The sequence below is a fragment of the Rhinoraja longicauda genome, chromosome 11, assembly GCF_053455715.1.
Source record: "Rhinoraja longicauda isolate Sanriku21f chromosome 11, sRhiLon1.1, whole genome shotgun sequence".
NCBI lineage: Eukaryota > Metazoa > Chordata > Chondrichthyes > Rajiformes > Arhynchobatidae > Rhinoraja > Rhinoraja longicauda.
Genome location: NC_135963.1, coordinates 45338063 through 45362897, shown reverse-complemented (window position 1 = coordinate 45362897; position 24835 = coordinate 45338063). Strand labels below are relative to the sequence as shown.

Sequence of the window (24835 nt, the reverse complement as noted above, 5' to 3'; positions counted from 1 at the left end):
CATTAAAATAAACAGATACAACTACATGGGAGATTTTTTTAAAGTTATAGCTTTTGCATTTTAATTAAAAAATTAACAGCATTTAAAAAAAAATGAACGTCTTTATTATTGATGTCAGATACGCAAGTAGTAACACTGTTTGACATCTTAGTGACCCCAGTGCACAGCTGAGCCAGACGCCAAAGATTGGCGATTAGCATATTGCTCAGAGCAACAATTAGATGGGAGCTGACTTCACTGCGGAGATTTGAACAGCAGTCCCTGCTCAAAATAGTAGAATTGGAAGAGAGGCATGTCAAGTTGGATGTATATAGTTTCTTTCACTAAAATAACCATAGTGGAAAATTTGGAAATGCCTTTACTACACTCATCCAGCCATGGATGGTCTCAACCCCATAAGAAACGGTGCTTTCCGTTATGTTTGTCCCTCCTTTCTCTGCAACTTTAAACTGATTACCCACTTTTCCCAGCCCTGATGAAAGGTAATTGACCTGAAATGTTAACCGTCACTCTACAAATGCAGTAGGAAGGAACTGCAGATGCTGGTTTAAACCGAAGCTTCTTTGCCAGACTTGCTGAATATTTCCTGTGTTTTATGTTTATTTACATGTACGTTTTGTTTTCTTATGCTTATTTGAATAAAGGGGATCCAGGTAGTCAGAAGATTAGTGTTGTTTCCTAATGCATCAACAATTACAGGAGCGACCACAAACTAATATAAAAGTTCACATCATCACAATTTTGTGGTTGAAATGTACAAGTTATATGAATAACGTACAGGTACAAAAACATGAGGGTGAATTCCCATTAAACGGAAAATGAGTGTCGGCGTCAGGTACTGCTTCCCATACACGTGTGAGACCACCAGCTTCACACTTCTGTTAAAATGCCCAAAACGTACACAACCATAAAGCGAGGCCTCCCCAACGCCAGGGCTAAATTTAGATCCAACAACCACCACCATCTTCTCCCCCGTCCCTTTTGGATCTAAAATAGAAATGACAGCCACGCACAGTAGGAGCAGGTCACACGCAGGGTGCCCTGACAGCGGCGGGCGAGCGGCTGGTTGGTAGGTAAGTAAGTAGGTGGGTAAGTAGGTGGGTGTTACCTGGAGTGTTGCCGGCTGACCTGTTGCTGATCACCTCACCGCCCAAACGTCAACGCTTTGCATCGCGCGCGCGCCCGAGCCCGGCTCGCTGGAGTGCGCGCGCCCGACTCTCCGGAGAGTGAGTGTGAGTGCGCGCGCCCGAGCCCGGCTCGCTGGAGTGCGCGCGCCCGAGCCCCGGCTCTCCGGAGAGTGAGTGTGAGTGCGCGCGCCCGAGCCCGGCTCACTGGAGCGGTTGTGTGTGTGTGCGCGCGCGCGCTCGGCGCATCCTCTCTCTCCCTTCCTTGCGCTCATGCAGACTCAGCACCAAGCCAACTGTTTATCACGGATCCGGACAGGTGGCTTGCTGACATTTCCATTTTGTACAAGGGAAACATTGCAGTATTTGAATTTTTTTTAAAAAAATCTATAAAGCTAGAATTACTGGGTAGGTCGCACAACATATGCCGAAAGATAAACGGCCTCTCAATAGAAGTTCTGTTGGATATTTCCAAAATGTTCCATTATCACTTAGAAATACCAGCGTTGCCGTATTTGAAGTGCAATTTCATATTTCCGTTTTACATTTCCTCTTGGCTCATCCTCGGTTTTGTTCCATACCATCTCGGTTGGGTTGCACCAAGATTCGATCGATTAATCATCCCTTTAAACTTTAAATCCCCCATCCCGATTACACACCTCTTGTTACGCTCCCTCCAACATTTTGTGCATCTTGATTCACTTTTCACTTCTCCCGTAGTATCGGAGCTGCTTTACGTCCTCGTCGTCCACCCTGGGTAGTTCTACAGAACTGGCAAAATTTGCAGCGAAGCGTCAACTACGGTACTCTGAAGCACCAATTGCCACTTTTGATTGTTGTAGTTGACATACGAAAGAAGAAGTATCGTTTACCTGAAACGTTAACTTTTATTTTGCTCGCTGCATTCCCAGCCACTACTGCTTTCATTACAGATTTCCAAATTTCGTAGTATTTAGCCTTTGCAAGCTCAAATATAAAGGCAGCATCCAATATATTTACTAATAAGTTTTTATTCAACACTGCATATTCACCTGTAAATAAGCCTCTGTTTAATAACAATTTTGATACTATTTCATCCTCTGTGAAATTGCCGATATATAAAGTATTATCCGTGTATAGTGGACATATTTCGTTATTTGTAACCTCCTTAAGACCAACACTAAAATGGAAAAATCCACCTGTAAAGATTTACCTCTGTCCCAGTATTAATATACTCTTGGACTACTTTATTTAAAAAGATTTATTTGTATTAGTAGCAAATATGAATGATGCAAGCATTACCTTTATATGCAACAACAGCCATAGTTCATGCTGAGTGTTTAAAAATACAATTTTGTATCAAGATACATGTACTATATTTGGGTTACTAAAATGTATCAATCAAGACATAAAAATTTACAAATGTTGCCTGTTATTTATTAATATTATATCTGGTTTCAGAAAGGTCCACATATTAAAATTTCAAAATTAACTATTAAAATTAAAATGTTGAAAACTATCCTAGAATTAGATTCTGATGTATCAAAGAGAAAGCTACACAACTGATGTGTTTTGACCAAGATTTGCCTTTTTTTCAATTAATGTAATTGTAAACTGTCCTTGAGCATGGTTATTAAACTTTCCATTAAAGTCATACCTACAATTTTGCATAGAAATATTTTAACTTAATATGTTAATATTAACGCTGTGTCACCCATATTAATAGTGGCACCCTGAATAGGGGTGGCACAGTGGTGCAGCTGGTAGAGCTGCTGCCTCACAGTGCCAGAGACCCAGGTTCGATCCTGACTTGGGGTGCTGTCTGTGTGGAGTTTGCACGTTTGCCTGTGATTAAATGGGTTTCCTCCGAGTGCTCTGGTTTCCACCTGCATCCAAAAAATGTGCGGTTTGTAGATTAATCGACCTCTGTAAAACTTTTCCTTGTGTGTCGGGAGTGGATGTAAAAGTTGAAATATAGAACTTGTGCGAATGGGTGACCAATGGCCAGCATGGATTTGGTGGGCCAAATGACTTGTTTCCATGCTGTATCTCTAAACTAATAACTGATACTTTCAATATTTCATATGGTATATTTCATATATGGGAAATAGTGTATTCTCCAGATGAATCTGAGCTAGAATTATGAAGATGATTGGATAAAGGAACACATATGCATCTCAGAATGATTTAATGTTTTTTGCTCTTGGGCTTTAATTTTTTTAATTCTATGTAAGTTATTTTTATTTCAATCATAGAAGAACCTGTTACCTTTCTAAAATCAAGATGTCAGGTAAAGTAAATACATGCAGTATTACCAGTATGATGAGTTGATGCGCAAAACTACTTTGTCAAGCAAACTTACAAGATGCAATTACTGATAATTAGAACCAGGTCCAACTCAATATAGATATACAACTGGAATGTTGCCACCTAACTGAGCAATTGCAGTTTTTTCTACCTTTCACTTTTTCTTGTTATTATTTTATTGAAATGAAGTAACAGATTAATTTACCTTCCTCTAAATTCCAATTGCCACAGTTGAATGTTCTTTGCTCCCACATCTTTACCGATTGAAATGGTCCTTTTGGGTATTCTCAATTATTTAACGCTTTCCCCTTTTTCCTATTAATTGAACTGTTCACAGTTAAAGCTACTACAGCTCCAGCAACCCAAATTCAATCCTGACCTCTGGTCTTGTCTGTATAGTATCCCTGTGAGGACATGGGTTTCCTGCAGGTGTTATAATTTCTTCCCATGTCCCAAAGACGTGCATAGTAATATGCTACTGTGTTACCCCTAGTACATAGGTAGCAGAATATGGGGGCGTGGGGGAAATTGGTGGGAACAGGGAGAATAAAATAAGAGTAAATGGGTGTTTGTTGATTAGTGGGTTGAAGGGTCTGATTCCATGTTATATGATAAACAGAATAACAGATAAGATGCAAAATATAAACAGCTGGAAGAACTCAGCAGTTTGAGCAGCATCTGTGGAGCAAAGAGATGCCAACATTTCAGATTGGAACCGTGCATTAGAACTGAATGTGTAAAGGGAAGTGAAACAAAGACTGGAAAGTGACACATGGATCCAGATGAGGGGTGGAGACCTTGGTGAGGGGTGGGTGGTGGATGGAGGATAGATGAAGCCAGAAGAGATGGAGGCAGAAGCTGTAAGGTGATATGTGGAATCAGATTTGGGAGGAGGGAGTGATGGCCAGGTAGAGCTGTGAGGAATAAGGTAGAGACAGAGGCTGAAAGGTGACAGGTGGATCCAGATCATGGTTAGGGGGTTTGTTGGACAGCTGTAGTTGTGAGGGGGAATGGTAAGGTCAGAGTCTGGTAGTTGTTAGGTGGTAAGGAAGGGATGATGAGCAGATGAAACCAAGCGTGGGAGGGGATAGGAATGATAAGCCAACAAGAGTCGCAGGTATGTGGGTGATGGATGGGTGCTACCAGGCGTGATAAGTCCAGGTATTTGGGATGGGGGGAGATTTGGAAAAGTTGAATAAAGAGTGAGAGATCCTGGAACTGAGGGGGAGTGGGTAAAGAATGCAGGATACGTGAAACCAATGTTCATATATTTGGGCTGGGGCGACCCAGGTGAAATTGGAGGAGTTGCTCTAGTTTGCGTTTGGCCCCACAGTGGCAGTGAAGAAGGCAGGTGGATGTGGTAATGGGAGTTGAGATGACATGCAGCCGGAAATGGAAAGGTGAAATCTTGGGAGTGTAGATGTGAACGTGGATAGAATTAAAAATAGGATGAATTTAGGATTAGTATATTCGGGTGGTTGATGGTCTATGCGGATTTGGTGGGCCAAAAGACCTGTTTCCAAACTGCATGTCCATGACCCAAAAAGAGACATGTAAAAAGCGCAAACCACAGAGTGCTGGAGGAACTCATTGGGTCAGGAACATCTATGGAGGGAATAGACAGGCGACGTTTCGGGTCTGGACTCTTCTCAGACTCCGCTTTCTTGTGTCTCATAGAAATGACAAAAACGCATTAATATTTGATCCTGGCCCTTGGTGAGAGATCAAACAACTAGTTTTGGATTGGGTCCCGACCCGAAACGTCGTCTGTCCATTCCCTCCACAGATGCTGCGTGATTGCTGAGTTCCTCCAGCACTTTGTGTTTTGTCCAATATTCCAGCGTCAGCGTCAGAGTCTCAGTTTCAGACATTGGTCCTTTGAGGGAGATGTAATCAGGCCTCCGCCATTCCAATTGAGGTGATGCTCCACTGACAGCACCGGTGCCGGGTTCAGCCGAGCCGATCCTAGCTGATCTGATCCGGGCCGGGCTGAGCTAGACTGAGCCGGGCTGAACTAGACTGAGCGGGGCTGATCTGGTCCGGGCTGAACTAGACTGAGCCGGGCTGATCCGCGCCGGGCTGAGCTAGACTGAGCCGGGCCAGGCTGATCTGGGTCGAGCTGAGCTATACTGAGCCGGACTGGGCTGAGCTATACCGAGCCGGGCTGAGCTGTCTGATCCGGGCCCCTCACCCCGTTGACGTCTCCCTGCGGCCGGTTGCCGGGGCGCCGCGTGTGTTTCCGGGTTAGCCGGATGCCCGGCATTATTGTTCGGTGACCGGAGTGGAGAAGGCACCGAGTGAGATTAGCACCAACTCCCGGGGTCGGGAGGCTGTCTGCCCTCCCTCCCGCCTGTCCGGCCGGGCGGCCATGGGGGCGGAGAGCAGCGCGGCTAGGAGCTGCCGTATGGAGGGGCCGCCTGTCACCCTGCCCGGTGGTCTCAGCGTTTACAGGGCGACGCTGGAGGAGGAACAACTGGTGTCCGTTTTCGTGTACCAGCGGGGCAATGAGGAAGCCGTCAACAAGGCCGCCAAGGTGAGCAGAGCCCGGGCCGGGCCGGGCCGGTGTAAGGAGAGGCTGCTCTGGTTGGAAGCTCAATCACACAGGGCCAGTACATGTGTTTACTGTAGGGAGCTTGGCTGCAGTAGCCAGGAGTCAGTCGAGTCAATTTGAGTTTATTGTCAAAACATCAAACCGTATAGCACAGATAGAAACATGGAACAGCTGGTGCAGGTTTACGGTTTAAAAAAAAGACCCAAAGTGCTGGAATAACTCTGGGTCAGGCAACGTCCTTGGAGAACACAGATAGGTGACGTTTCGGGTCGGGACCCTTCTGAGTTTGAAAAAGGATCTGAAAACAAAACGTCACCCATTCAGTTCTTCAGATAATCTGTCCAACCCGCTGAGTTACTCCAGCAGTTTGTATCTCCTCTACCTGTAGGTGATTCATATCCCTCCTTTCCTTATGTATCCATGTCCTTTCTAAAAACTTCCTAAATGCCACTACTGGATCTACCACCACTCCTAGTCCAGGTACTTACCACAATGTGTAAAAACAAAAAATTACCCTACACATTTCATTTAAACTTTGCACCTCTAACCTTGAAGCTATGCTCACTGGTCCTTGACATGTCAACCGTGGGGGTGGGGTGGGGTGGGGTGGGGGGGGGGGGGGGGGGGGAATTCTGACTGTCCTATCTATCACTCTAATAATTTTATATACTTCTATCAGGTATCCCATCAATCTCTGAATGTTCCTGAAAAAAACAATCCAAGTTTGTACAACCTCTCCTTACAGTTAATCCAGGCAGAATTCTGGTAAATCTCTTCTGCACCCTCTCCAAAGCTTCCTCATCTCTCCTGCAATGGGTGACTAGAACCGCAGACAATACTGCAAATACGGCCTAACCAAAGTCCTACAAAGCTGCATCATGACTCTCATACTCATTGCCTTGATCAATGAAGGCAAGCATATCAATGCCTTCTTTACCATTTTACCACTTCTTTATCTGCTTGAATTGCCACTTTAGGGGAACTTCAGACCAAACCCAAGATTTCTTTGCACATCAATGGGGTTCAGGGACCTACCATTAATTGCATATTTTCTTCTTGTGTACATATACGCTGAGGTAAAGGCACAATGTAAAGGAGAGACAAGAAACTAGATGCTGGAATTTCGAGCAAAGAAAGTGCTGGAGAAACACAGCGGGTCAGGTAACATCTATGGATGGGATAGGCAGATGACGTTTTCAGTCGGGACACTGAAAATTATTGAGGTTTGATACATACCCACTGACTACACCACCTCCCATCTTGTTCATTGCAAGGGCTTTGTCCCTTGTTCTCACTTTCTCCATCGCAGGTGCATCTATTCCCACGATGAGGTTTTCCACTCAAGGACATCCGAGATGTCCTTTTTTCAGAAGATGTTCCCTTCCCCCCCCCCCTCCCCATTATAGAAGCATAGAAAATAGGTGCAGGAGTAAGTCATTCGGTCCTTCGAGCCAGCACCGCCATTCAATATGATCATAGCTGATCATCCAAAATCAGTACCCCGTTCCTGCTTTCTCCCCGTATCCCTTGATTCCATTAGATGGATATTAGATCGATAGATGGAACCCTCACCCCTATCTCCTCTGTATCCCACAGTTCTTGTCTCGCTCTCCCACAGACTGAATAAGGATAGAGTTTCCCAGGCCCTCACCTTTCGCCTCACCAGCCTCCACATGCAACACATTCTCCGACATTTGCCCAACTTTCAACGTGATCCCACCATCAGTCACATCTTCCTGTCACTACTCCTTTCTTATTTCTTTGGAGACTATTCGCTCCACAATTCAATGGTTCACTCATCCCTACCCAACTCAACCCACTCTACCCCATGCAATTTTCCCTGCAAGCACAGAAGATGCAACTCTTCAGTCCCTAAACTCTTCTCTCACTTCTATATAAGGACCCCAGCAGCCCTTCTAGATGGGACAGAAGTTCACATGAATCTCTTCCAACTATGTCTAGTGCATTTGGTGCTCCCAATGTTGCCTCCTTTACATCGGCGGCAAGACCAAGCGTACACTAAACAACCGTTTTGCCGAATATTTGCGCTTGGTCTGCCAAGGATCTTCCGGTTGCTAGACATTTTAATTCCCCTTGTCACGGTGACCGAGCATGTCCTGTCGATGGCAGTGGTGACCTGAAGAAAGCGGTGCCGGCAAGGGGCTACAACATTGAGCTACTAGAACAGCCATGTCAACCGGACCATGCAGCAGCAGCTGCTGAAGAAGGGCTTTCCGGTGCAGACCAGTGGCATCGGTGCCTAGTTTTAAGGTGAATCTACACACACTGCTGGTGTAATTGTGCAGACTGAATCAGTCTGAAGAAGGGTCCCAACACCATCTATCCATGTTCTCCAGAGATACTGCCTGACCCGCTGAGTTTCTCCAGCAAATTTTGTGGGTTTTTTTGTATTAACCATCACCTGGAGTTCTTTGTTTCGCTTCGCTCATCACTCATTGCATTTTGCCAGCCATATACAAATTAATTTATGGCTATAGTTTTGTGGTCTACACACCAAAATTGGTGCTGGAAGACAAAATATTTATGAAATGTCTTGAGCTTATGAATAGTGGTATATGAAAGGTATGTAAATTCCAGCTTGAGTAGTTAAAACAGTGTCCATTTATTTTGCGACAGCCAAAGCACCATTAGATATGTTGCTGCAAATAACATGCTGTGCTTGAAGCGTCTGCCAAGTTGGCCTTTGTTAACCATCCCCTGAGTTGAGCAGTTTAAATTGGTCAATCAGTGATAGGAGAGCTAAGTTTTGCAGGAATAGTCATGTAACAATGAATACAGCTGGTTGAACAATGGCTTATTGCAGTTGGTTCTGATCATATAAGCAAAATATATTTCCTTCATTTTTCTTTGCATTATTTTCTTTTTCATCATGTAATTGCTTCACTTTGAGAGGAAGGGACTGCCTATGTTATAAAAATAAACCATCACAACAACAACATGAATAGGTGACACTTCAGATCAGGACCCTTTTTCAGACTATTTGCAAGGAGGGGGCTGGGACCTGCATTCCTTTCTCCAGCTTCACAATTTATAACTTTTCTATGCTCAAGCTTCACAATTTGCAACCTTTTGTCATTTTATCGTTGGGCAGCAGTAGAGTTGCTGCCATGCAGTGCTAGACCCCCAGGCTCAAACCTGACCACGGGTGCTGTCTGTCTGGTGTTTATACATTCAACCCGTGACCTGCGTGGTTTGTAGGTTAATTGGCTTGATAAAATTGTAAATTGTCCCGTGTGCGTAGGATAGTGTTAGTGTGCGGGGATTGCTGGTCGGTGCGGACTCGGTGGGCTGAAGAGCCTGTTTGACTTTTTTCCGAACTGCTTTTTTAAATTATGCTAGTAAATTGGGCTGACTACTTTTGAGATTTATTAAAATGGGGCTTATCATAAACATTGTTTCAGCACCTGAAAACCTTGCGTCACCCATGTCTGCTGAGGTTCTTATCGAGTACCGTTGAAGTTGATGGAATCCACCTCGTTACTGAGCATGTGCAGCCATTGCATATGGTCCTGGAAGATGTCTCAGCAGATGAGATCTGTGCTGGAATTTTTGACATCCTCCAAGCACTTATCTTCCTGCATGACAGGGTAAGTATGAGAAAGATCTCGAGGAAAGCAGTTGTTGAATTCAGTAGAGTCAATGCAACAATGTTTGTGCTAAGCCATCTTTATTTGCAATATAGAATGGTGTTTATTAGTCATGTAGGTCAGGAAATAGAATCCGCTTGAGTGGAAGCAAGACATAGAAAATGACAAAAACTACTGAGATTAGTTAATGGCTCCCAAAAAGGATTGAATAGCTTGATTAAAGAATAAGAAGAGTTGGTTTGAATTATCAGTATTTTGCTTTTCTTGCAAATTGGAAAGATTAAATTAGTAAATGTAGTTTGGAGAGCCCGTTGGAGTATTATTTCATCGAACCAAGCAGGGGATAGGCTATTTTAGATCGTGACTTGTGTAAGAGAAAGCTTTGATTAGCAACCTCACAGTAATAGATTATCTGGTCGGAAATGAGTGTATTACAGGAATTTGTATTCAGTTTAGAATTAATGTACTTGAGTTTAGTTTAGAGATACAGCAGGGAAACAGGCCCTTCGGCCCACTGGGTCCATACCGACCAGCGATCCCCGCATATTAACACTATCCTGCTCCACACAATGGGACAATTTTTACATTTACCAAGCCAGTTTACCTACATACCTGTACGTCTTTGGAATGTGGGAGGAAACCGAAGATCTCGGAGAAAACCCACGCAGGTCATGGGGAGAACGTACAAACTCTATACAGACAGCACCCTTAGTCGGGATCGAACCCGGGTCTCCGGCACTGCATTCACTGTAAGCCAGCAACTCTACTGCTGTGCCGCCCAAAGTTCAACACATACAATCCTTAAAGCCAGTTACGGTACAATGGAAAATGTAAATTTAATGATTTGCTGTTAGTTGCAAACAATTAAAGAAATAATTATCACAGAATATGCATTACATGGAGAGACTTAACTCTGTAGGAAAGGTATTCCACCAGGATGAAATAATAAAATGAGAGACCATTGGATTAAAAATGTTGTCAATAGTATCATCATCATATCATCATATCATCATCATATATATACAGCCGGAAATAGGCCTTTTCGGCCCTCCAAGTCCGTGCCGCCCAGTGATCCCCGTACATTAACACTATCCTACACCCACTAGGGACAATTTTTACATTTACCCAGCCAATTAACCTACATACCTGTACGTCTTTGGAGTGTGGGAGGAAACCGAAGATCTCGGAGTAAACCCACGCAGGTCACGGGGAGAACGTACAAACTCCTTACAGTGCAGCACCCGTAGTCAGGATCGAACCCGAGTCTCCGGCGCTGCATTCGCTGTAAAGCAGCAACTCTACCGCTGCGCTACCGTGCCGCCCTAAATAGTGTTGAAAATTTGGGAAAGTATTGGAGATTACCAAACATGTCTAAAACTTTACAGGGAATTGAGAATGTGGGCAAAACTAACAGGAAATATTTATAAAGAAAGATAAGGATTTCTATAGATCTGTAATAAAAGTACGTATTTGGGGTGTGCAGGAGAAATTATAATAGGAAGATAAAGAAATGGCTGAATCAGCGGAAGCCGCAACACATAAATAGTGGGAGTACAAGAATTTGATAAGAGTGAGGAACTTGAAACTGTGTAAAAATAATAGGAGAAACAGGGACTAAAAGTTGTCAAATTCCTTCTATTGTACAACCTACATTAATCATTTTTTACTGATTAACTTATCTTTCCAGTTAAGTTGCTGTTTTGTTCACGATGCTACTGTTGTTAAGCTGCATAGTATCACTCTGTGAATTCCCCTCGATTTAGAGGGAAATTCTTCTCTCTGATATTTCGGTCTTTTATGAAGACTTTCTTCCCTCATCCACTTGCAGCTTCATTTAGAATGTCTTGATATTTAACCAGAAATATTCTATCCCATTTTCACAGTGCTCAGTCTTTTTTTTTCAATTTTGATGCTGCAACCGTTCATATTATAAGCAATATTTTCTTGCAAATAAATATTTTTGCTTCTGCCATATTTTCAATCCCTTCATATTAAATAGCCTATATATACAGATACTGTATTATACAATCCAACATGAGTTATTTGTCCTTGATATCTTGAATTAGTTGATCTTGTGTATGCCTTGATTGGTCTCATAGTTACTGTAGAGTAAAGCTCTTCCTGCTCCTGATTATTGCCACTAAATCAATTGCATGTGCAGATTTGGATTGAATGTGCATCAGATTTGGTCCAATGTTACTGAACAGCATTCCCTTTCCCTTTAAGCTCATGTGAAGGACAAACTCCAGGGAGATAGTAAAAAGGAGAAAATGCAAAGGGCAAATTATGCCTTGCACAACAGTAGGCATCTTTAGAGTTGCTGTTTACAAAGGTGGATAGCAGATGGAGAGCTACCAAAAACGCATTCCTTGTTGAAGGCAGTAAGCTTTTAACTAACTGCAGTGTCTCGTACAGTAATGTACTAAAAATCATAATCACAGCATACACTCAATTGTTGTGTAAATTCTAATATTTGCCACTTCCTCTTTAAAAGTACGGTCAATTCTTGTTAATCCCACACAATCTGTAACACTTTATATATGTCAGTTTATCGAATTTTACAATCTGAGGTAACTGACTTATGTCCGTGAATCTGTCCGTGACAAGTATCTGATATTTTATAAAAATATACTTGCTGAAGAGTGACGTCGTGCTTTCTACAAGAATCGCATGGCTACCTTGTAGGCACATCTGAAGTCTTTTAACCACGTATTTGAAATGTTGCTGCTGACTCAACTGTTCACAGACAGGCATCTAATTGGTAACACTCCCGGTGGGTGTATATGTATTTCCAAAACACACTCTCCCAAAGACGATATCAGGAGAGTGTTGATTTTAAAAGGCACTCGCACAGCTGTTTTATTTTTGTCTGAGCAACATTAGGATGAGATTATAGAAACCTTGTGGACATTAATAGAAATTCGCCTCGGTGCAGATAGACAACAGAGACCAAACATTTACATCTAGGTCCAGTTCACGCTGCCTCCTGCAAAGTGTTGTGTATGAGGGAGGGTTTGAAAAATCCTTTAAAAACTTTACCTGACACACACTGGCGATAACCCTAGATGATCATTTGTGAATTTATGACAAGGTTGGTGGAGGGAATTTTGTTATTTTTACCCTGGGCAAATGGGTTCCAGGAGGAGAATGAACAGATTTACTGATTTCAGATCACACTACCATAATAAAGGAATCTTGACAGAACATGGAGTGAAGAGTGGGAATAGTTAGCCAAATCATCATCATGATTCCATAAAAATATCCTTCACCATCATTAACATATATTGTCCACCTGACTCTTGGCTAAACGATTTAATTATAATACTAAATGAATATTTTTGAAAAAATGGCAGTGTCGGACAATGAATTGTCGAATTAATGAGTATCCCATAGCTATCTAGACTACACTTCTTCCCGCAAAGACTCTATCCCCTATTCCCAATTCCTCCGTCTACGCCGCATCTGCGCCCAGGATGAGGTGTTCCATACCAGGTCATCGGAGATGTCCTCATTCTTTAGGGTACATAATCCTCCGACATTTTCACCACCTCCAACAGGATCCCACTACGAGCCGCATTTTCCCATCTCCACCCCTTTCTGCTCTCCGCAGAGACCGTTCCCTCCGCAACTCCCTGGCCAACTCGTCCCTTCCTACCTGAACCACCCCCTCCCCAGGTACTTTCTCCTGCAACCACAGGAGGTGCAACACCTGTCCCTATACCTCCACCCTCTTTCTAAGGACCCCAATAGTCTTCAGGTGAGGCAGAGGTTCACTTGCACCTCCTCCAACCTCATCTACTATATCCGCTGTTCTGGGTGTGGAGTCCTGTATATCGGCGAGACCAAGAGCAGGCTCGGCGATTGTTTCGCTGAACACCTCGGCTCAGTCTGCCTAAACCTACCTGATTTCCCAGTTGCTCAATGCTTTAACACCCCCTCCCATTCCCACACTGACCTTTCTGTCCTGGGGCCTCCTCCATCGTCAGAGTGAGAGGCCCAGCGCAAATTGGAGAAACCGCACCACATATTTCGCTTGGGTTGCGTACACCCCAGCGGCATGAAATATCTACACACAAATTAGTGTCCAGATAGTGAATATTCTGGAAGATTAATGAAAATTGACTGTAATAAACCCACAGAGAATAAGTGTTTGCACATGTAAAATTCTACAATGAGTTAATACATTGTGTCTAACCCTGTACTGTTTGCACAAAACTTGGCATAGGGCTAGCAATTCTAGCTGTTACAGTAACCACAGTTATATGTTGTATTTGCCATGTTATTGGATACTATGAACTCATTGTAACAAATCACTATTTTAGTTACTTCCAAAGTCCCCTCATCTTTGCTTTTGTTTTCGTATGCCTTGCATTTCATTTTCCACTCTGACTTCCTGGAGACTCTGGACTTCTTTCCTACTGTTCCTTTTGAAGTAATTTTCTGACACCTCTTCAGAATCGTTTTCAAGACTTCAAATTCTGCTAGACAAAAAGTGCTGGAGTGACTCAGCGGGTCAGGCAGCATCTCTAGAGAGAAGGAATGGGTGACATTTCGGGTTGAGATTCTGCTATGTTTGCTGTACTCTGGCTATACTGTATGGGCCTGACATTATGAAATCCATAACTATTGTGTATTCCCTTTTATACAGTACATCCTTTAAAATTTGGAACACACTCTGTTTATTAATGCATTTGTCCCTCAACACTGCAAACTCCATCTGTACTTGGCTTGGGCAGTTCAGTCGTCACCTAAGCAACAGGTCTTGTATATTTGAGCCATTCTCTGACAGTGCACAGTCCCATCTTCTCCATTTATTGTCTGCCAGATTAATTTATACTACTTCACTACAAGTAGTTGTAGTACTTGTGGTGCAAGTACTATGTTGAGCCTTTTGCTTTTCACCTTCTTTAAGCATTACAGATTCTTGTAGTGGCACAGTTATTTGTGAACTATTGTTCTCAATGGATTCTTAACCCCTTCTCTGAATTATTGTTTGTTTGGGACTAATGCTCTTTACAATGAATGTTTGCTGGATTCCCCTATGCATGTCACCCGATCCTTTGACAATTGCAGCACCATGGATCTAGGAAAATGTAAACCTGATGCCTCATATTTTTTACTATGCATGTTTTGATGTGAGATTGCTGTTGGTTAAGATTTTTGCTTTTCAGAGTTTTATTAAAAGCCTCAAATGATCATCAGCAATTTGTAACGGGAGGGGTGCACAGAGACATAAAGGACAGAGTGTGGCGCGTACTTTGCAAAATTTAGTTATAGTGTTGCTGCCCCATCACTGAAAATCTTTTGCAAAGAAGGACATTTGAGTTAATGTCCTGATTTTTGTTTGTTGCGGCTAAAATGTGTACGGGCACTTTGTTCTTTTGTATTACAGGGGAAACTGAGCCACAATAATATATGTGTTTCTTCGGTGTTCGTGAGCGAGGATGGTCACTGGAAGCTGGGAGGAATGGAGATGATGTGTCATTTCTCTCAGGCATCATCTCAGGTGAGATTGTTGAGCCTAATCTTCTTTCCTTTGTAAAATTTCCACTTGGCTTCTGCAAACTCTTTATGGAGTAGAATGAATTGTAGTTTGCAGAATTCATCTGAGTTCTTTAATTTTGCGATTTAAAAAAAATCTCTGCTGTTTTCTCTTGCAGTTCCTGTCGAGTATCAAGTCATTGAGAGATTTGAGTGGAATTGCTCCAGAGGAACAGGTCTGTCTATCGTGTGGAATACAGATAAGAAGGGTTTAAAACAGAAAATGCGGGAAACACTCGGATGCCATCCTTGGCAAGAAAAACAGGTTACATTTCAGATTGAAGAATGTTTCCTCCATTTTCTGTTTGGGATTTCTTGCAGGATTGTTTCTAATATCATTATAATGCTTTTTTTTTATAAGCTTTAAATAATCTGGAAATGCATAAGTATAAATTCTCCATGTAATGTAGCTAGATTTAAGCTATGTTTCTCATCAGTAGCTACGATTCTTGAGTGGCTGTTCAGCAACTTAATCAGTATTTTGCCTGAGCTAATAAAAAGAAACTTGTGTATTCACTGCTAGTCTAAAACACAAGCAGAAAATTCCAGAATTCAGCAGGTTGGGAAGCATTTATAGAGAAAACAGTGATTTTAGCTTGGGACCAAGTTTGTTGTTGTTCAAAACAGGTCTGTTGTTTTTCTTCATTGCAATATTGCAGATATTTGCCATATAAAATTTCTTCCGGGTTAGTTACTTGGGGCTTTGGGAAAACAATTTGTGCAACTCTTGAATATTGCCACGTGAAGTACTTGAGTTGATGTCACAAGTATTTTTTTTGTTGTGCTGAATATAACGGTATAGGACATAATAAGGCACTTTGCAAACTGACCTTACCCAAACTGACCTGACCCCTCTCACCCTGGCCACAAACTCTTCAAAGCACTTCCCTCTGGAAGGCGACTCCGGACTGTCAAAGCAGCCACAGCCAGACATAAAAACACCTTTTTTTTTCCACGAGTGATAGTTCTACTCAATATCCAAAGTCTGTAGTCTCTTTTTTGCCCTGGTTTATTTTCATCCACATGTTTAGACTATAATGGTGTATCCTTATTGTTTTGATGTGTTTATGCTTTATTCTTAAATGTTAACTATGCTTGTGTTGTCATTTGTGAGTGGCAAACCAAGGCACATTCCTTGTACATGCACATACTTGGCCAATAAACTTATTCATTCATTCATTTTAGTCCTCAGGTTTTCAGTTTCTTCCTGAATCGCATGGACATGCACGAGATGGTTACTCATTTGGGACGATGATTACAAAACTCCTTCCTTTGCTTAATGAAATGGGTAAGCATTTTCCTGCTGGATATTTCAGTGTCCATACACAATGTTCCTAATTACTATATACTATCAGGCAAATTAATTTATTCCAGTAGTTATATTAATTGTTTCATTTTTATTGTTGATGTTTTTGTCACTTTTTTGTAATTATTTCAGGAAAGTTATATTTTAAATCATTTGGTTGTTTATACACGTATGATATCATTGTCAAAAAAGGAAGTAGACAATAGACAATAGACAATAGGTGCAGGAGTAGGCCATTCAGCCCTTCGAGCCAGCACCGCCATTCAATGCGATCATGGCTGATCACTCTCAATCAGTACCCCGTTCCTGCCTTCTCCCGATACCCCCTCACTCCGCTATCCTTAAGAGCTCTATCCAGCTCTCTCTTGAAAGCATCCAACGAACTGGCCTCCACTGCCTTCTGAGGCAGAGAATTCCACACCTTCACCACTCTCTGACTGAAAAAGTTCTTCCTCATCTCCGTTCTAAATGGCCTACCCCTTATTCTTAAACTGTGGCCCCTTGTTCTGGACTCCCCCAACATTGGGAACATGTTTCCTGCCTCTAATGTGTCCAATCCCCTAATTATCTTATACGTTTCAATAAGATCCCCCCTCATCCTTCTAAATTCCAGTGTATACAAGCCCAATCGCTCCAGCCTTTCAACATACGACAGTCCCGCCATTCCAGGAATTAACCTAGTGAACCTACGCTGCACGCCCTCCATAGCAAGAATATCCTTCCTCAAATTTGGAGACCAAAACTGCACACAGTACTCCAGGTGCGGTCTCACCAGGGCCCGGTACAACTGTAGAAGGACCTCTTTGCTCCTATACTCAACTCCTCTGGCGAGGAGAACGTAAAAGCAATAGACTCTGCAGAATAGACTGGATTTAGGCAGTGATTTCACAAAATGCCTAATACTATCATATGAACTTGCATTTGTATAGTATCATTCATAGAAACATAGAAAATAGGTGCAGGAGTAGGCCATTCGGCCCTTCGAGCCTGCACCGCCATTCAATATGATCATGGCTGATCATCCAACTCAGTATCCCGTACCTGCCTTCTCTCCATACCCCCTGATCCCTTTAGCCACAAGGGCCACATCTAACTCTCTCTTAAATATAGCCAATGAACTGGCCTCAACTACTTTCTGTGGCAGAGAATTCCACAGATTCACCACACTCTGTGTGAAAAAAAACGTTCTCATCTCGGTCCTAAAAGACTTCCCCCTTATCCTTAAACTGTGACCCCTTGTTCTGGACTTCCCCAACATCGGGAACAATCTTCCTGCATCTAGCCTGTCCAACCCCTTAAGAATTTTGTAAGTTTCTATAAGATCCCCCCTCAATCTTCTAAATTCCAGCGAGTACAAGCCGAGTCTATCCAGTCTTTCTTCATATGAAAGTCCTGCCATCCCAGGAATCAATCTGGTGAACCTTCTCTGTACTCCCTCTATGGCAAGAATGTCTTTCCTCAGATTAGGAGACCAAAACTGTACGCAATACTCCAGGTGTGGTCTCACCAATGCCCTGTACAACTGCAGCAGAACCTCCCTGCTCCTATACTCAAATCCCCTCGCTATGAATGCCAACATACCATTCGCTTTCTTCACTGCCTGCTGCACCTGCATGCCTACTTTCAATGACTGGTGCACCACGACACCCAGGTCTCGCTGCATCTCCCCTTCTCCTAATCGGCCACCATTCAGGTAATAGTCTGCTTTCCTGTTCTTGCCACCAAAGTGGATAACCTCACATTTATCCACATTATACTGCATCTGCCATGCATTTGCCCACTCACCTAACTTATCCAAGTCATGTTGCAGCCTCCTGGCATCCTCCTCACAGCTAACACTGAGATGCTTTGGATCAATTTACAATAAATAGTCAATGATGACGATGTTGTATTTTAAATATGGGGAACTGAGTAACTTAGTGAAGTGGAAAGGCTTTTTTCTGAAGGAAGCGGGACACCTCACTATGGCAAATTGATTTAGAGAATATGTTCCAAATGAAGTTAACCTGTCATCCAGAATCTGAGGAATCTAGTGAGGATTGGAATGCTGAACTGAGGAAATTCATTTATGGACACTGACTTCTAGCTCAGCCTTCAAGACGCATTGCCAGGGCCTATGCATTGCACCACATGGCCCAAATGATGGTCTTATTTTATGTAAATATTGTGGGGGTATTTACCTGTATGTTATGACTTCAGGATCAGTAATGCTATGAATCAATGCTCTGGGTTTGTTAAGTTGGGTACCACTAAAGAAAGTGAATTATGAAAAGATCAAAGAATTTGACTTTGGGAAGTTAGTCTCCTTGTTGGATACTTGGTTGAAAAGAAAATGAGTGCTAAACTGTCAAGAGCCAGTTTGAAACATTAGCTTTTTCAATGGGAACATGCTGAAATTATAAACAGAATGTTTGGCTCGTATACTGCAAAATTCCATGATTGATGATTCAATAAAGAACATTCGTGGTCAGTTGCGTAAGCCGCAATAAAAAGACTTGGGAGAAGAATTACCTAAATATTTATATGGAAGTTTTCATGTTCTCTATATCTCCCAACCAAAATGATGTAATTTTGAAATGTAGTCAGTATTGTAAAGTTACACACATTTCAGCTAATATCCGTGCAGCAATATCAAAGAAGGAATGGTGTAATGATGCAATGAGTAATTTTAGTTGATCATTACAAGATAAATATTGAGTAACACATTAACTGATCATGACATTAAATACTGACATTTTATGGAATTGGATGAAACTTTTAAAAATGTAGTATCAAAATACCTTACCCAGCAAACATTTAGATTTAATGTTAAATCTTGTGCTTTGTCTGAGAATGTAAAAACTAAACTGCCAATGTCCTTTAATGCAAAATATCAATTTGTAACAATTCACTGTTTTATGTTTGGAAATTCTTTCCATTAACCTTTGTGTATTACAGGGCAGAGACATTTTTGTACTCAGTGATGGTTCAGGGTTAATTTGTTTGTTCTCAAGTTGCAGAACATGTACTAGCAAAATTCCAGGAAACCTTAAATGCTACTCTTCTTAACCCAGACCCTATGCAACGGCCATCTTTACAAAGCTTATTATCTCATGAATTTTTCAGGTAAGTAGAAACATCCTTAGAGCACTTGTGTACAATGTTGCCAAGCATTAAATAATTTACTTGTTAAATTAAGCAAAAAATAATTAGAAAATAACTTGTGTTTGTGCTACATGAAATTCAACTGGAAAGTTTAATCATAAGCATGTACATGTCCACTATTGTGCAGCTGATTGGCTAGGATTGTTGTATATATGCAGAAATCAAAGTATGCACAGTTAATAAGATCTTGTGTGAGAGAATCCTATAAACTTTTTGGTTGTAAAATGCCAAAATATAATTATTTATTTATGATTCAGATGGTGTATTTTAACTGCCATAATTAGAGAATGTAGGTTAATTGGCTGGGTAAATGTAAAAAAAAAAATTGTCCCTAGTGGGTGTAGGATAGTGTTAATGTACGGGGATCACTGGGCGGCACGGACTTGGTGGGCCGAAAAGGCCTGTTTCCGGCTGTATATATATGATATGATATGATATGAGAAGAACAAAGTAACCATGTCATAAAGATTGCACAAAGTTTACAATGATTATTTACAATAGTGTGTAGTGGCATCACAGATAATACAATTTTCATTTGTTCAGCATATACAGATACATTATTTTTCTATTTTTGGCGAATTTGAGATGGCTATGGAGTAGACTTTATAAGAATATGCACACTGCTTATGACTGAGTAAATACATTTCTGATTTCTATCACTTTAACATGTAAGTAGGTTTCTTAATAATTGCACTTAGTAGAGTCAAGAATTGGACATTCAAATTTAGAGAAATGGTTGTAATAATTATCTGTGATGTGACTAAACATTTCCAAAATACACACTTGAAATGACTATAACAGTATATAACAGTATAACAGAGCTTTATTTGTCGTTCGGCACCGAAGTACCGAACGAAACTACATAGCAGTCATAGAAAAAAAGAACACAAGACACACGGTAGCGCAGCGGTAGAGTTGCTGCTTTACAGCGAATGCAGCGCCGGAGACTCAGGTTCGATCCTGACTACGGGTGCTGCACTGTAAGGAGTTTGTACGTTCTCCCCGTGACCTGCGTGGGATTACTCCGAGATCTTCGGTTTCCTCCCACACTCCAAAGACGTACAGGTATGTAGGTTAATTGGCTGGGTAAAATGTAAAAAATTGTCCCTAGTGGGTGTAGGATAGTGTTAATGTACGGGGATCACTGGGCGGCACGGACTTGGAGGGCCGAAAAGGCCTGTTTCCGGCTGTATATATATGATATGATATGATATGATAACCCCAACACAAACGTCCATCACAGTGACTCCAAACACCCCCTCACTGTGATGGAGGCAACAAAACTTCCACTCTCTTCCCCACGCCCACGGACAGACAGCTCGTCCCCGACCGACCCGCACAGTCCCCGCACCGGGCGCTGAAACGTCCCGCGGCCGAACCGGACGATGAAAGGCCCGCGACCAAGCCTTGCGCAGCTAAGTCCAGTGGCCGAGCCGCACCGGGCGATGTAAAGTCCCGTGGTCGAGCCGCACCGGGCGATGTTAAGTCCAGTGGCCGAGCCGCACCGGGCGATGTTAAGTCCCGTGGTCGAGCCGCACCGGGCGATGTTAAGTCCCGTGGTCGAGCCGCACTGGGCGATGTTAAGTCCCGCAGCCGAGCCGCACCAGCGATGTTAAGTCCCGCAGCCGAGCTGCACCGGGCGATGTTAAGTCCCGCAGTCGAGCCGCACCAGCGATGTAAAGTCCCGCGGCCGAGCTGCACCGGGCACTGTTAAGTCCAGCCGCCGAGCCGCACCGGGCGATGTAAAGTCCAGCGGCCAAGCCGCACCGGGCGATGTTAGGCCCCGCAGCCGAGCCGCACCCCGCGCCGTGAGGAAGAGAAAAGTTTCCCCCCCCCCCCACACCACCACCCCCTCCCACACATACACAACCAAAAAAATATATAAAAACCATCCCAACACCGACACACAACAACAAAAAAAAAGGAAAAAAGACGAATAGACTGCTAGTGAGCCGCTGCCGTTAGGCGCCGCCACTTCCGGATGGAATTAATGAAAACAGAATACGTTTGCACATGAATGCATTTCACTTTGTAAAATGGGAGAATATTTATTCTTAGTCCTATGCAATATGTACAAAGATGTATTTTATGTGATGGCATCTTTTATAATTGGACAAAAGTTAGGTAGTTGCATGTTAAGTAATGGTGAATGTAGATGAAAAATGGATCTCTTCAAGAGCATTTTATAGGCAAACATTCAAATAGTTCACACTTTTTTGGCTAATAAATGCTGCCCCTCATATAATCACCAGGAATGACTTCTTGGACGTTGTAAATTTTTTACAAAGTTTGACCCTGAAAACAGAGGAAGAAAAGAATGAGTTTTTCAAGTAGGTATTCTATTTTGTCATGAATACTGTTTAAAAAAAAAAAATAGAGCTGGACATAAAAATCATAAGTTTCTCATTTCTGTTGTTGTTTAGCAGCTACATTAGATACCAGTTATGGGTATTATTATCGTGTGTACTGAGATACAGTGAAAAAATGTATTTTGCGTGCTATCCAGTTAAAGGTACAATCAAGCCATACATTAATACAACAGGAAGTGCAAGGAGAAAACTAATCAGTGAAGAATATAAAGTTGTAGCATTATGGCTCCAGAGAAAGTGCAGATAACAAAGAAAAAGTGTAAGGACTGCAATGAGATAGGTTGTGAAATTGGGATTACAACCTTATTTTACCAGAGATCCATTCAATATTTTAACAATGGGGAAGAAACTCTTTCTGAATCAATAGACAATAGGTGCAGAAATAGGCCTCCTCGAGCCAGCATTGCCATTCAATGTGATCATGGCTGATCATCCACAATCAGTACCCCATTGGTACATCTGGTGGTACATACTTTTAATCTTTTGTATCTTATTGTCAATGGGATAGGGATAGAGGAGAAGAGTGAATGACCCTGGTGTAACTGGTCCTTGATTATGTTGTCTTTTTCAGGGTAGTGTGGAGTGTAGGATGATTGGGGGTTGGGGGGGTGGGGGTGGGGGGGGGGGAGAGCAAGTTTGTGTAATGGTCTATATTGCATATCCAACTCTGCAACTTTTTGACTTTTTGCAGTCTTGGGCAGAGTATTAGCCAAATTATGATGCATCCAGGCACAATGCTTTTTACAGTCCATCTGTAGAAATTGGTAAGAGTTGTTAGAGACATGCTGAATTTCCTTAGCCTTCTGAGGAAGTGGACCAGGACATATTATTGGTGATATTTATGTTGGGCATGGGAATGTTTTATGTTATTCCAATAGCCACTGCAACTGACCAAAGAGCAAACACAAGTATTCATTGTCTGAGCATAACTAGCAGTACATTTATGCACTCTGCCTCCAGGGAAATTTAAAACCTCAATTACAACCTGTTCATAGTTTAGTGTAGAGATACAGTGCGGTAGCAGGCCCTTCAACCCACCGAGTCCGCACCGACCAGTGATCACCCTATATTAACACTATCCTACACACATCAGGGACAATTTACACTTATCCCAAGCCAATTAACCTACAAACCTGTACGTCTTTGGAGTGTGGGAGGAAACCAAAGATCTCGGAGAAAACCCATGCGGTCACAGGAAGAACGTACAGCCTCCAAACGGACAGCACCCGTTGTCGGGATTGAACCCGGGTTTCCGACGCTGCAAGGCAGCAACTTATACCGTTGCGCCACCGTGCTTGTATTATCTTGTTGGTTAGAATATTGATAACTTGTAGTAAATATTAAAATTACATTGCTGGTGAAATAGGCTTCCTTTATCCAAGGGGGAAGATCAGTTGATTTTAGAACATGACATCTGAACAAGTCTTTGAATTTAGAAAGGAATTTGTCTTCAACCATCCTGCGTTTGCATGAGTCTATCAGCAACAAATCGTGAATACTAAAATAGTTTCGAACTACAGCTTTCAATTTCTTTAAAGCAGATAGTTCATACTTATTTGTCATGTAAAATTAATCATAACTTGGGGAAGTCGTTCCTCTATTGTGATAGATAGAAATCTTGATGACACAAATTGGTCAAAGATTGCCTTTTTGCTTTTCACCTTTATATCTGCCTGAGCTTGGGTTTTATCTGATCATGGCTGCGACTGATCAGAAAAATGATTATGAATGGAACACCTAAAATTAACATTACTTTAACCATTGCACGATTTGGGTGACATGAAGATTCACTGTCACCATCGTGACATTTTTTAATTTCTATTCTGCGGCTTTATTTTCGTAAACAGCCAATTTAGTTTTTTTTTAAAATAATGCTGTATGGGGGCAAATTTGCTGCTATGTATTATACACTCAGGAAATTGGATAGAAATTACCCATGTTTCTCACTCGAGCTGCGGGAATGAAATTTCCGCCTGACATCAGACTTGGCAAGATTTCACGCACCACTCAATTTGCAATTCAATGTGCTTTGTGAAGGATTTCACGTGCAGCTGCATATCCATCCCATTGTCATAATTGCCTTGAAGCTAATGTTTGAGCATGAGGAAAATGTTATATTGCTTCTCCGTTGTTTATAACAGGTTCCTCTTGGATCGAGTCCAGGCCTTGCCTGAAAGTCTTATGGCCTCTCGTCTAGTGCCACAATTGCTAACTCCACTGGTGTTCGCAGAACCAGTGGCGATCAAAAACTTTCTTCCTCATCTACTCAGGCCAAAGACAGGTATGTTCAACATTTGTCTTCTGGTCGAAAGTTGCATAATCACAAAAACCATATGCACATAACTTTATGATATCTTTATGAATTTTATATAATGCATCAACACCTTTTAGGTTTTGTATATCATGGACTGTTACATTTAATGAAACCAATTAATACTAATCTTTATAATGTGATTTGCATTTGTGGGGAAAATGAACAGTACCATGTTGTAGAGCCAATAAGGTGGACTAACATCAACATGGTTGTCATTTTTTTTAGTAAATGATTTGACTGGCTATGTATTTCCTACATTTAGGAGTTTCCTTCCTTCTGACTTTGGTTCAGAGCACAGGATTAAAGGTTACCTTTTAAAGCAGCCCCCTACTGTCATTAACTGGACTTTTAATTGTTATATATAGTAGCTGTTATTATTTACCTAGAAAGAGAAAATGTTTTATCAAATTTTAGAAGCTGTACTAAAATTTTGTATTGATGGGAAATAGCTTTGGTTGAAACTCACTTCTACATTAATGGATGAAGCTCTCTAGCTTTTGGCCAGCTATAAGCGTTCTAAAGGAGACATTTTAAGTTCCTGTTAAGTATGGGTTCAAAGTGATTAACTATCTAAAAAAAGGATGGTAACTTT

General features: G+C 42.0%; 2 protein-coding genes across 3 annotated transcripts in view; one reads left to right on the top strand and one right to left on the bottom strand.

The window, feature by feature from the left end:
• LOC144597857 (5'-AMP-activated protein kinase subunit beta-2-like) overlaps positions 1-1237 on the bottom strand; it is a 28246-nt gene extending 27009 nt beyond the window's left edge. The window contains exon 1 of the mRNA XM_078407564.1: positions 1109-1237. The gene's annotated coding sequence lies outside the window, so the exon portion shown is untranslated. The remainder of the gene's footprint in view (positions 1-1108) is intronic.
• A 4420-nt stretch (positions 1238-5657) lies between these two features.
• The window catches only part of scyl3 (SCY1-like, kinase-like 3), a 32006-nt gene continuing 12828 nt past the window's right edge, over positions 5658-24835 (top strand). Inside the window, exons 1-8 of one of the 2 annotated variants that reach the window (XM_078407545.1) lie at positions 5658-5943; positions 9384-9569; positions 14962-15075; positions 15230-15286; positions 16296-16398; positions 19416-19521; positions 21813-21890; positions 24071-24210. In XM_078407545.1, the coding sequence (XP_078263671.1) occupies positions 5779-5943; positions 9384-9569; positions 14962-15075; positions 15230-15286; positions 16296-16398; positions 19416-19521; positions 21813-21890; positions 24071-24210 (949 nt within the window). In that variant the 5' untranslated portion in view covers positions 5658-5778. Of the gene's footprint in view, positions 5944-9383; positions 9570-14961; positions 15076-15229; positions 15287-16295; positions 16399-19409; positions 19522-21812; positions 21891-24070; positions 24211-24835 lie in introns of both variants that reach the window. The other variant, XM_078407544.1, reaches the window with a different exon arrangement.